The 15508-nt window shown below is 38.7% G+C and overlaps 1 protein-coding gene and 1 pseudogene across 1 annotated transcript in view; one reads left to right on the top strand and one right to left on the bottom strand.

Annotated features, from left to right (window-relative positions):
• The window catches only part of MAN1A2 (mannosidase, alpha, class 1A, member 2), a gene marked incomplete at its 3' end in the record, with an annotated part of 132907 nt that overhangs the window by 88436 nt on the left and 28963 nt on the right, over positions 1 to 15508 (top strand). The window contains exon 7 of the mRNA XM_006877930.1: positions 89 to 182. Within this exon, the coding sequence (XP_006877992.1) occupies positions 89 to 182 (94 nt within the window). The remainder of the gene's footprint in view (positions 1 to 88; positions 183 to 15508) is intronic.
• On the bottom strand, positions 10237 to 11016 carry LOC102823080 (annotated as a pseudogene).

Here is a 15508-nt window from a genome sequence, read left to right as displayed (position 1 = left end):
AGAGAGATTCTGCGAGAAGAAGAAAAGTAAAAACCCTTGATGACATTTACTTTTGTTAACTGTGTTTTGTTAATTTTATTTTGTTTAGGTCATGCACATTCGAAAACTACTGCAGAAAATGGATCGTCCAAATGGTCTTTATCCAAATTATTTGAACCCAAGAACAGGGCGCTGGGGTCAGTGTAAGTATTTCTAGCACCACTGATGGTTTGTTAAAAGATTATTTGTCTGAAATCATTGTTTGAAGTGGTAGAATGTGCATCTAATATGGAGTTAGAAGCCCTCAGTTTGTGTCTTTTCCCATGATGTATCATTTCAGTTATCTTTGGCAAATTTCTGATCTCTTGATGCTTCAGTTTTGCTGCGTGTAAAATGTAATCACTGATGACCTGTTTAAACATCATGTGTTATTTCATGTATGTGTGTGTAGACTGGAAAAATACAATGTAGCATTTGGAAAGGGTGATACTTTAAAGTCCTATTAATAAACCAAAGCAGCATGTAAGTAAGAACATTGTTTAAGATCGTATTTATAGGAGAAATATGAAGAACAAATGATAGGTCAAATGGCTAGAAAAGAGTCGGTTGTTCTTGTACAACTTTGGTCCCGTTATTCATTATAAATGAAGTTATCAGCTTGTACGTTATTACCAATTTCTGTGCCAAGTTCTTGGATGTGACTGGAGATGAGGTACGTAAACATAGGACTTGATCTGTATTCAGAGAGCTCCCAGGCTATTAAGGTATAAGCAGACACATTGAGAAATAGTTGTAATGTATGCAATAACTGCTGTAGAGAAAAATGTACTAATTGTTTTATGAGACTGGTGGGAATTATATCTCTACAACTCCAGGAAAAAGTGTTTTGTTTAGAAGGGGTGGGGGTACTTTTTTCTTATGAGAACTTTAACATTTCTTTCTTTCTTTTTTTTTTTTTTTAAATTAAATCACTTTTATTATGTATTGACAAATTATTAATCTGTGACAGATTGGGAATTTAAAAATAGAAATAAATATCATTTATCTTACATTTTGTTAAAGACAGTTTATCCTTTTCCATTTTTAAACTAGAGAGGACAGTTTTATAAGTCTGAGTTACAATTATATAAATATAACTTTATTATTGTAGAATATACTTTATTATTCTGTTGTTGTTGTTAAGTGCCATCGAGTTGATTCCGACCCATAGCTACCCTGTACAGGGTTTCTAATGAGCAGCTGGTGAGCTTGAGCCACTGACTGTGCAGCTCAAATGACTTTGCAGTCTGATGCATTTGCCCACAGTGCCACTGGTTAATCACAATGTTAAATTCTAAATTCGGCAAGAATTATTTCATTTAGAAGGCTGATCTCTATGAAGTAGAGATGAAAGATATCCCAAATGTCTGATTTTTCCAATATGTTGTGCTTTCCCCATAACACCTGATATCAGTCCCAGATCTTCTCCTCTTTCATTTCCAAGAGTTCTGCAATTCTCTGCAACATCTTATAAAGCTCACAAACGCTTAGAGATGTGATTTATGCAATTGTGGAGGTTGGCAAATCCCAAATCTGAAGTTCTGACATTAGTCTGGAGAATTCTACTCCCCCATTTGGTCTCAAGGACTGAGGATATCAAATGGGGGGAAGGTGATGTCAGACAACAGGTTGTTGATACACAAGGCTGCAGGAGCTGTTGAATTCAGGACAGGTGATAGACTAAAAATCCCAGTAACTAAAGTCAGATTGAAGATGAGCCAGATGCAGGATCAAGAGCAAGAGAATGAATATTACGAAAGCATTCATATATCTTGGACTCAGACCATACCCCCAAGGGAAACTGAGGGTGGTGACAAGTCATACTCTTTTGTAAAGTGGGGGAATCCTTACTTCTTGTTGTTAAATGCCCTGTAGTCAGTTTTGACTCATAGCAACTCCATATAGGGTTTCTGTGGAGATGTTAGTGGGTTTGAACCTCTAACCTTGAGGTCCAGTGCTTAACCTACAGTACCACACCAGGACTCCCCTTACTTCTTTTTTGTTGTTGTCGTCGTTAAGTACTGTTGAGTCAGTTCCCGACTCATAGCAACCCTGTATAAGGTAACATTTGTTTTTGAAGGAGTTACTATTATTATTCTGTATTCTTTAATTTTTTAAATTTTCTTTGTAACTAAGAATACATTTGTTTGGCATAAGTCCAGAGAGCTTCCAATTCAGGTTAAAGATTTGTCACTTTAAAATTCTGAATAATTTCAACTTTCTCTGAATTTGTTATTTTCAAGACCTGTGCTGCTTCTTTTTTCTTTTAAGGTTTTACTGTGAATTGAGTGATAGTTTACATGGGAGAACATCAGTTTTACACTCATCATTTCTTTGCAATGATTACAATCACCTCCATGCACCATCATTCAACAGTATTTGCTTTTATTCCCTCTGTTGTTGTTTTTGGGAGGGTGGTGGGGGAGATGTACACAAAAACACTCAGGAATATATAATAATTTAAACAACCAAATGGCACATTCTGCAAGCCTACTTCCTGGCTGGCAGCACATAGCCTTTCTCTTTCCATGAGTCTAGAGTCCTCAGCTGCTCCCTCTCTCCAGGTCTTCGTCTCTGATATCACTGTTTCCTTGGATAGGGTCCTACATTCTGCTTGTGTCTTCTCCCTTGATGGTCCTAGGGCCCTCTGCTCCTGGAATGTAAGATTAACTACTGCCCTCTTTTTGTTACAAAACTCCTACCTTTACAGTTGTGACATTTGCAATTAATCATGATAACTGTTGTTGTTGTTAGGTGCCATCGAGTCTGTACCGACTCATAGTGACCCTATGCACAACAGAACAAAACATTGCTTGGTCCTGGGCCAGCCTCACAATTGTTGCCATGCTTCAGTGCTGCCATTTTGCCAATCCATCTCACTTGGGAGGGAGGGGGTGGTGTCTTCCTCTTTTTCTCTGACCCTCCACCTTACTAAATATGATATCCTTCTCCAGCAACTGGTCCCTCCTAACAATATGTCCGAAGTATGAGAGACGAAGTTTCCTGGCCTCCAAGAAGCACTCCGGCTTCACGTCTTCAACACAGATCTGTTGATTCTTTTGGCAGCCCATGGCACTTTCAGTATTCTCCTCTAACACCATGACTCAAAAGCATTAATTCTTCTACGGTCTTCCTTATTCACACTCCAGCTTTTACATACATATGAAGTTATTGAAAATACCATGGCTTGGGTCAGGCGAACCTTAGTCTTCAAGCTGACATCTTTGCTCTTCAACACTTTAACAGGGTCTTGTGCAGCAGATTGGCCTAATGCAATACATCGTTTGATTTCTTGACTGCTGCTTCTCTGAGAGTATTGATAGTTGATGCAAGAACAATGAAGTCTTTGACAACTTCAATCTTTTCTCCGTTGATAAGAATATTGTTTATTGATCCAGTGGTGAGAATTTTTGGTTTTTTTTTTTACATTGAGATGTAATCCATACCGAAGGCTGTGCTTTTTGATCTTCATCAGTAAATGTTTTAAGTCCTCTTCACTTTAAGCAAGCAAGGTTGTATCATCTGCATATCGCAGGTTGTTAATGAGTCTTCCTCCAATCCTGATGCCACGTTTTTCTTCATAGAACCCAGCTTCTCGGATTATTTGCTCAGCATACAGGTTGAATAAGTATGGTGAAAGAATACAGCCCTGTTGTATTTCTTGATTTTAAAAGCATTTCGTGTTCTCATGTTCGGTTTAAACAACTGCCTCTTGGTCTATGTACAGATTCCTCTTGAGAACAATAAAGTGTTCAGGAATATTCATACTTTGCACTACATGCAACTTAGCGAAATAGCACAATTTCTAAATATCCTACAATAGAGATTTGGTTTTATTTATCTTTTAGGCTTCTGTTGTTAATTGAGTGAAAGTTTATAGGGCAGATCAGCAGTTTTACATTTTATATTTGGTTTCATTGCAATGATTATAGTCCCCTCCATGTACTATAAGTTAAAAGTATTTACCTCTGTCACCACCCCTATATTTTTGATATACACATACCACACAGAAAAAATAGATTTGTTGAAACGTCCAGAGGGCACACTCTGTATGCCAGCCTCCTGCCCTCACATACATGGCCTTTCTCAGTCCATGGGCTTGTAGTCCTCTTCTGCTCTGTCTCTGTCACTGCCTCTGCCACCATCTCTCTTGTTGCCACTTTTCTGGTTCGGATCCCTCTCTCCTCTCATGTTCTTCTCTCTTGATGGTCCTAGGGTTCCCTGTTCCTGAAATGACAGGTTAACTGTCCCCCTACCCCCTTTTAATTGTACCTTTTTTACATTTATAGGTATGACAATCACCATTAGACCTGAAAACAATTACTCACAACTGAATCATAAAATCCTATCCCACTTATCACCAGGCCCATCTGGTCAAGAGGAAAACTGTTCAGTAGGGTTTTTGTCTTACTCCCCTCATTCTGACACTAAACACCTTCATGAAAACTTGTAAGCCAACCACTTTGTGCCTTTATAGCCCACCAGTTTTGGTAGCCAAAGTTTAAGTTGCCCATCCCTCTCAACCCAGTGTATTGAGGAGAGAGACAGGCTTGATCCTTGATATGAAGAATTCTTCCCGATTCGGTTGGACTTTGGGGCAGCTTTATCTATAAGCAAGGGTTCAGTTGATCAGTTTGTGGCAATTTATGCTTGCTCCCTGTATCATACTTATTTTCTTCCTCTGGTTGAATTCTGATTGACAAGCCATCCATGCTGGGTCAAATGAGTACTGTCTCTGCATGTCTGGGAGTTCTCACACGCCTTCCCCCTCTTCAGATCAGCTGGCTGCTTCATTCTTACTCTACCCCAAGTGGTTTAGGTCAGTGTTTTTTTGGCTCAGGAGTTCACATATCTCCCTGAACTTCAAACCAGCCAGTGCATCCTCTTCTCTTTCTCATCTCAAGGTCATCAGGTATCTAAGGAATATAGCCAGTTTCAGCCCATATCTTCTTTGCTGTATTTCCCCCACTTCCAATCACAAGTTACGCATGATGCTCGCTAGTGAGCATATAAAACTGTTCATGTGTTCTCTTTGAGTTTAAGTCTTAGAAAGGGGTTTACCCTGATGCGCTGATTTTTTTGCCTTGATGGCTCCATGGCAAATAGTTTACTTGGTATTGCCAAAGCCAAACAATGACCCCACCCCCCCAGCCCCCAGCCCACTGTTGATGGTCTTTCTTTCAAAAAGTATCTTCTGTTCCTCTAGCTGTTCAACATTGGTCTTGCATGTCTTTTCCATGGGTAATGTCCCACCCCTGAAGGTTCTGGGTGGGGCTTAGGATTCTACCTAAGGCCGCATACTCCAACAAGGCTTAACAAGAAGCCTGTTTTCCTGGGTACATTGTAAACCTCTTTTAGATAATCCAATCCATTATAGGAAGAAGACAGGCTTACAAGCTTTCTGTAATCATCTTCCCCAGTTATACTTTCTATCCCACTTAAATGTCTATATTACACTAGTAGGCAGGGGAAGAGATTTGGTTTAATTTTAATGGTACCTCCAAATGTGATATACTATGCAACCCTTAGAAGTGATTATATAGAGTATTTGATATAGGTATCTATGATGTCATATCTAGAATGCTCTGTTGCTAACTGAAAGGTTGATAGTTAACCTTACTAGCCGCTGCCGTGGAGATAGATCTGGCATTTTGCTTCCATGAATATGACAGCCTTGAAAAAAATGGGGCAGTTCTGCTGTGCCCTTTAGGGTCACTCTGAGTTGGAATCCACTCTATGGCCATGGGCTTGGTAGAAAAATAGTTAGAAAGAGAGAAAGCAAACACTATAGAAATAGCAACTTAAGTGTTGGCTGTGTTTCTTTCAAGTGGTGTGATGATGTGATATTTTCATTGTCTTTTTATTATTTTCCTTTATAATTCACATTTGAAAATGAACTTGTAGTACTTTTGAAGTAAGATTAAAAGCACTTTTAAATTAAAAAGAAGATGGCAGCTACTACACCAAAATTTCAGACTACTGAAAAAAATAAATCACTATTTGAGAATTTTCCAGCATGGAAATGACCAATGATGCACTGATGGCAGTGTAGTTATTTGAAAAGATAACTCCGTTAATCCCCCCTGTCTTTCCCACAGAAAATACCTTCAAGTTACATCATTATAATATAGTCTCCCTCAGTAGTTACAAGTTTTGAGAAATTATAGAAAAAGCTATACACTCTATTTTAAAGACCTAGAGGAGCTCCCCTAATATTGCTTTAGCATCTGTAGCCCATACTAAATAGTTCAGTTTATTCCTTTTAATGTTTTTGCATGTTTTATTTCAGCTTATCAAGTACCTTTATTATATTTGAGCAGTATACATCTGCCATAGCTATAAATATCCTGCAAAGCAAACAGTGAATTGGACTGAAATTTAACAGTTCTGCTTTGGCTAACTGTATTATAATTAGAGTAATGATGCTGTCTGTGACATGCATATAGCAATCACAGGGAATAACTGCTGGTAATTACCTTCAGGGGAAGTACTTGGCAATAGATACGAAAGATTATTGTAAGGAACCTAGATTTAAAGGAGCATCATTAGTGGTTTTCTTTTTTTCCTTGTAAGTTTTCACAGTGCAGAGCTTAGCCTATGCTATTTAATGATTAAAATGGAGAAAGTATAGAAAATCAGTCATTACTGATTCATTAAATTTTATAATCTGAAGCTAACAGTTATGGGAAAAACAAGAGTGGGTGTAATATTTGTAGCTGGAAGACAAAATTCTAATCATGGCTGTTCATTTTAGAATTTCCTATATGAGCTATATTTAAGGAATAATTTATGTTCGAAACCTGCCATTGACTTCATGGCATGCTGGGATAGATCATATGAGTCACTGATATTTAGTAGTGCTTTATAATATATCATCAATTTCTGAGTATCAAAAGGACCTTGGAGTGACATGGTTCATCAAATTTGACACCTAAGCTGGCATGGTTCAGGTGTTCAAATAAGAAAATCGGACTACTAGGTGATAAATCCCATAGTTACCATGGATCTGAGGCTTCTGCTATGTATTCATAGCACATAATCTTTCATTGGAACAGCTGCCTAGAATTGCTGCAAAGAAGATTAAAATTGCCTCAGGAACCTGACAGTCAAGGCTAGAACGAAAGCCTGTAACCTAAGTAGCCTACAACAGAGACTGTAAACCCTGGCAGTAATTCACAGATATTAAAAACACTTTCCGTAAATCATGATACCTTTCTCTGCCGTCTTCCTTTTATTTCATATACTTTAATTCTGTTATCTCATGTGTTCTTGCCTATTCATTTGTTAATTCTTAACTTAGAGCTATAGTATATCCAGAAATAGTTGTATGATGCCGGGGGGGGGGGTGGGGATTATGTTATTTTAATGCCTCTTAATTATAAAAATGTCACACTGGAACTTATATATGCCTGTTTCCTTACTACAATTTCATATTTTAAAAAGAGATCCCATTTGACTATGAAATGAGCTCTTACCAAGGCTGTTTTGCACCTTTCTAGCCCTAGGACTGCTGGTGTGGTGCTATAGGATCAACACTGGACTTTGAACCACAAGGTTGACAGTTCAAACCTATCAGCTGCTCTTTGAAAACCCTATACAGGGTCACTATGAGTTGGAACCAACTCGACAACACTTAACAACAACAGCAACAAGCCATAGTTTGGAGTCTTGGTGTAGTACTGTAGGATAAGAGCTGGATTGCTAAATACAAGGTCAGCAGTTCAAATCCCCCAGCTGCTCCTCAGAAACCCCATACAGGATCACTATGAGTTGGAAATGTAAGTTTGTAAGAATGTAAGCTCTATGAAGGCAAAGAATTCCTAGATCTAGATTAGTATCTGGGACATTGTAGTGTGTGTTCAAAAATTAAGAAAAGAACATTTTCAGTGTTTATCTTACTTGGTCTTACTGTAGATTTAAAAATGCTCATCATTCTATCATTTTTGAAACTTAATCCTCCCTTTTTTATTAGTATATTCTTATTATGCTTTTTATATACCAGCATTGCAAGTACTTTATAAGTTCTAATTATTAGAGCTGCATAACAACCGTACGAGGTAGGCACTATTATTTTTCATAGATGGAGAAACTGAAGTTACGTAGCTAGCAAGTAACCGGGCAGAGTCAGAGTTCAAACTCAGGAAATGTGACTTAGGCCTCCTGGTTTTACCTGCTGTACTATACTTGTTCTCTCGACTTTTGAAATATCACTCTCTCCTCCTTTTCCTCTTAAACTGGTTCCTGCATGTTGTCTTCACTGGCCTCATTTTTTTCCTGTTCATTTCTTTATGCATTGGCATTCACCAAAGACTTGTATTCTTTAATCACTAAGGACATTCTCCCTGTGAACTCTCATGTCACAAAGCCATTATATACTGATAACCTCCAAAAGCATACCTCCAACTTAATTTTTTCTCTCTGAATTTCCACATACCCAGTTTGTCAAAATCCTGATGTAGCCTTGCGGGTTAATGTGCTGGACTGCAAAGTTAGTTTGAACCACAAGGTGGACCGTTCATGTGTAGTCGCTCCTCAGAAACCCTATACAGATTCGCTATGAGTCGGAACTAACTTGACAGCACTTAACAACAAATAACAATTATTTGTCATCTCTATATTGATATACAACTAATTCCTCAAATTCAATATACCCAACATTCAAACACTTTCCACTTTAAACTACTTTCTTCTCCAGTATTCTCAATTCCAATGAATAACACCATTGTTCACCCACTTGCCCCAGCCAAAAATCTAGGTGTCACCCATAATTTCTCTTTCACTTTTTCAGTTAATATTTGAGAGATGTCAGAATAAAAGAGAAAAGTAGACTCAAGAATGATTATTTTAAGATGTTTATGATAAGCATTGAAATGCTAAGAGGCAAATTCAGTTGAAGGGTAGAAATTGAAGATACATAAAGATGGGGGACAAAATGGTTAGGGTCCTGAGCTACATGGTATGTATAGAGTGGAGAAGAAATATTTCTTCCTCTTTAACAAGCAAAGAAACGGGTAAATTGAGAGGATGGAGTTCTGTGTTTTCTAGTTACTTAGAAAGCATGGTTGTCTACTGAGATTGAGAAAGAAAGGTAACAAGAGATTTAGAAAGTTCAGATATCTGTTTTAGGGAATGAGTGGTAATCAAGGAGTTTTAGAAAAGTTAACAAACATTTTGAGATCCTTGTTGTGAAGTTGGGGGTAATCCTAGAGGCAAATAGCTGGATTGATACAAAGTTGATGTTTTAACTGGTTGACTGTAACAGAAGGACAATGGAGCAAGGGTCTTGACTTATCTGTTGTGTCCTTGACTATGCAGCATCCAAATTGATATAAGAATTTCATGTCTCTTAAATTACCTGTTTTATCTGTCCTACAAATCCCACGGCTTTTATCAACCAGCCATCTACCTCCCCAGGTATGTATGCACCGAGTCAGCTGAACATTATTGATGAAAATCGCCATTCTTGTTGTTGTTGCTAGGTGCCTTTGAGTCAGTTCTGACTCATAAAAACTCTGTGTGCAATAAAACACTACCCAGTCCTGTGTCATCCTCATAATTATTATGTTTGAGCCCGTTGTTGCAGCACTCACTTTGTATTTTTCTCTGTACCTTATCAGTAGTACAGGTTAAAGTCTTAAGTTTTTATTTCCCAATAAAATCACAAATACTATTTGACAGTTTTTTTTTTTTTTACTTTTTCTACTTTTTATTCTCCTTAAGCCTTCTGTCAGACCCTCCTACCCATCTTCAACTCTCTCTTTTTTAAGTGCCAAAAATAATGCACATTTTATTCCAGCTTTGGGATATGCAATAAGGTGGTGGTGGGCGGGAACATCCTTCCATATACCATTCTACCATTTTGATTTAGCTAACATTCATTTAGAAAAGGCTAGAACAGGTATATTTGTGTATATATGTACATATTTTCATATTTTAGTTCATCATTGTTCATGTCTTTATTCCGTTTTAGTCTTTTATAAACATCCTTAAAAGTCATTAATTGCATCCTAATACCAGCATCTCCTCATCAGTCATTCAATACTGTTTGTATTGTATTCAATTTGTATATTAATCACATATGTGATTGGTCAAACTATATAAGACGTAAGGGGGAAATTTTAAACTTATACTCTTATGTGTCACAACTTACCTATTGCATGATTTTTTTCATCATTATTTGCAACTTCACACATCTTGAAGTTCTCTATGCAGTCTGTTTCAGCTTCTAGTGTTGTATATATCTACAGTTTCTGGATGGGACTACCCCGGATCCATGAGCTTGGGATCAGGCAGAAACTGTGTAGTACCTGAGGTGTATTCTGATTTGGTCTTTGTTTGAGAGCTGAGTTCTGTTGACAAAGGCATTGAATGTTTCAGTACTTCAGTTGTGTGTAGGTATTTCTATTTCTGCATGACTTCCTACCTTAGTTTTTCCATTAGGTTCAGGGAGCGATTCTTTTTTGTTGCTTTTTGTCAATGATGATTTAACTGCTTCATAAATTTGCTTGCTTGCATCCAACTTTTTTCCCAGTTACCTTTGCAATTATGACTGACTGAACTGGGTAGCAAACAGTTGCTTCTACATTGGCTAGTCCCAACGGATAAACAATTTTCTTAAATCTAGAACCTTTTCTCGCTGAAATCAAGCCAGCCAATCCTGAGACAGTAATCACTCCAACTTTGGGAAGAAAATCTCCAGGAGGATTCCTGTATGCATCTTTTCCAAATTGTATTGTATCCACTTCCCTATTTTTCACAAAGACTTATACACCCTTGAACCAGCCGATATTATCTACCAGTTGTATGGCTGATGGAAGCAAAGCCCAACTGCAAATTACCAGGCGGCTCTTCAACATATTTAGACTGCAGAGGTGGTGCAGTATATATCAGGAGCTGCTCTGCTTTCACGAGCTGTTTTTTAGATTCCTCTTCTTTGGCTGCAAATGCACTTATAGATGCACATAGCAGACCTTTAGGCATGGGAGTCAGCTTTCCCATTTAGGAGATGCTGCAGGTTCGGTTCTAAAGTACCTCAATAAGGCGAGTATCACAAAAGTTAGTCACATGGAGGCAGAGGTGATGGAATGGATAGAGCAGCTGAGGACTTGTAACGACCGCCATTCCTGCGACTCTGCTCAGGTTTTCATCTGGAGAGCAAACGCATCGCTTTTTTTTTCCATTAATTTTTTTCCCCCCAACTTATTGGGCAGTTTTCATTCAGATATGTTGTTGTATGTGCTGTCAAATTGGTTCTGACTCATAGTGAACTATATAGGATTTCTCAGATCAACTGGTGAGGTTTCAACTTCCGACCGTGTGGTTAGTAGTCTGATACTTATCCTACAGTGCCACACCAGGGTTCATTTGGATACAGGTTTACAATTCGTGGTCTGTGCAGCTGTTAATGAACATTTGGTTTGTTTCTAGTTTTGTTGTTGAATACCATCAATTCGGTTCCAACTCATAGTGACCCTGTATGGGGTTTCTGAGGAGTGGCTGGTGAATTTGAACTCCTGACCTTGTGGTTCAAATCAATCTTGCAGCACCACACCAGCACTCTTTTCTAATTTTAAGCTATGTCAAGTAATAAAGCTGCTATGAACGTTTATTTATTAATATTATATGAACATATGCCTTCATTGCTCTTGGATAAATACTTAGAAATGGAGTGGTTGTATCATATGTTGTTATTAGGTGCTGCCAAGTTGGTTCCAAGTCTTAATGACCCTGTATACGATTTCTAAGGAGTAGCTCATTGATTTGAACCGCCGACCTTGAAATTAGCAGCCCAGTGTTTGTCCTACAGGCACGTATTTAACATTTTAAGAAATTGCTAGGGTATTACAAAGTGATTGTCAAGTAGTGTTTGTCCACATACTTGCCAACACTTAATAGGATCAGTTCTTTAATAAATGTGTAGTGTTACCTCATGGTTTTGATTGTTGTTGTGTGCTGTGGAGTTGGTTCCAACTCATAGCGACCCTGGACAGTGCTCCTTGGAAACACTATACAGGGTTGCTATGGGTCAGAATTGATTTGACGGCACTTCACAACAACAACCCTCATAGTGGATTCCTGGTGTTGCACTGTAGGATAGCACTGGACTATTAACAAGGTCAGTAGTTCAAACCCACCAGCTGCTCCTAGGAAATCCTATCAGGTTTGCTATGAATCAGAACCAGTATGACAGCACTTAACAACAATAACCCAATAAGGGTGCCATGCCACCTTGTTTTACATTATTAGTAAGCTGTTCCCCTTGTAGTTCCATAAGCATCTTGTTTGTGTAGTCCTAACCAATCATTTCATAGTACATAGAAGACCATGGTATAAAAGGTCATATAAAAATGATCCATTTCACTGTACCATTTTGTCAATTTGTTTATTAATGGATTATTCTTTTGGTGTCATATCTAAGAAACCGTTCCCTAAAACCCAAGGTCACAAAATTTTTTTCCTATATTCTCTTTAAAGTTTGTATTATTATAATTTATTTTATTGCTGTTGAGAATCTGTGCGGTGAAACACACCATTGCAACTGTTTCTACCTGTGACATAGATTTTATATTAGGTCAGTGATCCACCTTGAGTGAATTTTTGTGCAGGTATCAAAATTCTGTTTTTATATGGGTATCCAGTTGTTCCAACGATTTGTTTAAAAGCCTATCCTTTCTGTACTACATTGCCTTTGCATCTTTATCGAAAATCACACCTCCATATGTGTATGTATGGCCCAAGATACACATATCTACATATGTGTTTGTATAGTCTAAGGTGCAATGAAGGCATTGGCAAAGAACAGGGCTCTGGGAATTGATGGAATACAATTTGAAATCTTTCAACAAACTAATGCAGCACCAGAAGCACTCACTCATCTATGCCAAGAAATTTGGAAGACAACTACCTGGCCAACTTATCAGAAGAGATCCATATTTGTGCCTATTCCAAAGAGAAGTGACCCAACAGAATGCAAAAATCATTGGACAATATCTTTAATATCATATGCAAGTAAAATTTTGCTAAAGATAATTCAAAAACAGCTGCAGCAGTACATTGGCAGGGAGCTGCCAGAGGTTCAGGCTGGATTCAGAAAAGGATGTGTAATGAGGAATATCATTGCTGATGCCAGATGGATCTTGGCTGAAAGCACAGAATACCAGCAAGATGTTTTACCTGTGCTTTTATTGACTACGCAGAGGCTTTACATTGTGTGGATCATGATGACAAGCTATGGACAGCATTGCAGAGAATGAGCATTCTGGAACACTTAGTTGTGCTCATGAGGAACTTGTACATAGAGGCAGTCAGTCAAACAGATCAAGGGGACACTGAATGGTTTGAAATAAGGAAAACTGTGTGCCAAGGGTTGTATTCTTTCATCATACTTAGTTTGTGTGCTGAATGAATAATCAAAGAAGTTGAATTACATGAAGAAGAACTTGGCATAAAGATTGGAGGAAGACTCATTAACAACCTATGATAACAACCTTACTTGCTGAAAGTGAAGAGAACTTAGAATATTTACTGATAGAAAAAACCACGTGAGGACCATCTTTGACGTCCCTTGGCTTCAAAGGAAAGAGAACCAAACTCAGAATCAACCTAAGGCTGATTCCAGTGAAGCGGAGGTCAGACATGCTTTCATGCTACAACCTTCTTTATCCTATTCTTATACCAATCTATCCCACAGCATTCTGCTTTACATCTGCCTTCGATAATCTATTGCAATGGCCCCACAGAACTCATAACAGTACTCATGACTATGGGGTTTATGAGGGAAGTGAACAGGTTACAATTTAGGATCAAAACCAACTCAGGATGCAGCAGTTCTCCAGTCAGGAGTGCCTCTTGTCTGCCATACTGCAAGCATGCCTTACTCTTGATTTCAGCCTCTCAGCCGTATGGTCCCTTGGCCTCTGCCCTGCTCAAGCATGCATTACAAAGTTCTTTTAGCCAGTCTGTGAATGCCCAAAGGGCACATTCTTCAAGCCAGTCTTTTGCTTGTAGCAGTCAGATTTACTCAGTTGACAGGCCTAGAGCCTGAACCTGCTCTTTCTCTCCATGCCACTGTCTCTGCCATCATCACCTCTGCTTTCACAGTTTCTCTAGGTAGGAATCTCACGCTCACTCAAGCTCTTCCTACCTGATGGTCCTGGGATCTTCCGTTTTTACAAAACTCTGAGATGATTCCCTTTAAACCTAGCTGGAAGACAAAACTAACTAATTAGTCTTGTATATCTTATTTGCATGGTCCCATCCAGTCAATTGGTGGAAATTAAGAAAACTTTGAATAGAAACGCCATATCAAGTAAATTCAAGACATCATATTGATAAAGGTCAAAGACTTCAGTATGGGTTGAACCTCAGTGTAAAGAAAACAAAAAAATCCTCACCACTGGACCAAAAAAACATCTATATCATGTCAAGATGGCTGATCAGGTAGACGTACAGTGAGGAGCTCTGTCACCAACAACACAGAATATCGAATCAAGCAGGCTCAGGGGATGGTGCTGTAACTCTGAACCACATATAAAGGAATATTTAGATGATTGGAAGGCTTACAGCTAGGGGAATTTGTAGTAGAATCAAGAAATCCATTGCTTTCTAATTCAAGATGCTAAGCTACTCCCGGAGCCACCATCTTGGGAGAGACCAAATGGGGGAAGGATCAAAACAGCCACAGTTGCCTGACAGAACCATGGAGATACAGGTGTGAACATTCTTTATTTGGTATCTGTTCATTGGTCTCTCACTGTGAGTGCACCTCCATTCTGGTGCTAGAGGGGATGCCTGAGCGAATGGACACCCCACCCCCACCCCTGGAGGGTTCTACCGCACATGCGCACAGATCTCGAAATTTAAAGTGACAGTTTCCACTTAAAACCAAACAGCCACCACTTGTCTGTCAGTTTGTCTTACTGTGGTGGCTTGTGAGTTGCTGTGGTTCTGAAAATGTTAGGTATTAGTGAGCTGAAATATACTGGTATTGGTCATTTTGAATCAGACATTCATATGGTTTACTATGTTGGTAATGACAGATTGAAGAAGAATGATGTCACATTCATCCTCAAAAATAACATTTCAGGATCCATATGGAAATAGAATGTTGCCTGTGATAGGATAATATCCTTACACCTCCTGGTGTAATGCTGTAGGATAAGCACTGAATCACAAGATCGGTTTGAACTGTGAGGTTGGCGATTCAAACTCATCATGGCCGCTCCTCAGAAACCTTATATAGGGCACTATGAATTGAAACTGTACTTGACAACAACAAGGAAGACCAGTTAATATCACTATTAATGAAATTTATACACCAAGAACTAAAGCCAGTGATGCGAACCTTAAGGTCAGCGGTTCGAAACTACCAGTCGCTCCGTGGGAGAAAGATGAGACTTTTACTCCCGTAAGGATTTACACCCTCGGAAACCCTGTACAGGGTCGCTATGGGTCGGAACCGACTCGACGGCACTTAACAAAAACAACAACC

This window comes from Chrysochloris asiatica, unplaced genomic scaffold (genome assembly GCF_000296735.1).
Source record: "Chrysochloris asiatica unplaced genomic scaffold, ChrAsi1.0 scaffold00677, whole genome shotgun sequence".
In the NCBI taxonomy this organism is placed as follows: Eukaryota; Metazoa; Chordata; class Mammalia; order Afrosoricida; family Chrysochloridae; genus Chrysochloris; species Chrysochloris asiatica.
Note: the sequence above shows the minus strand (reverse complement) of the source record. Positions and strands in the feature narration are given on the sequence as shown.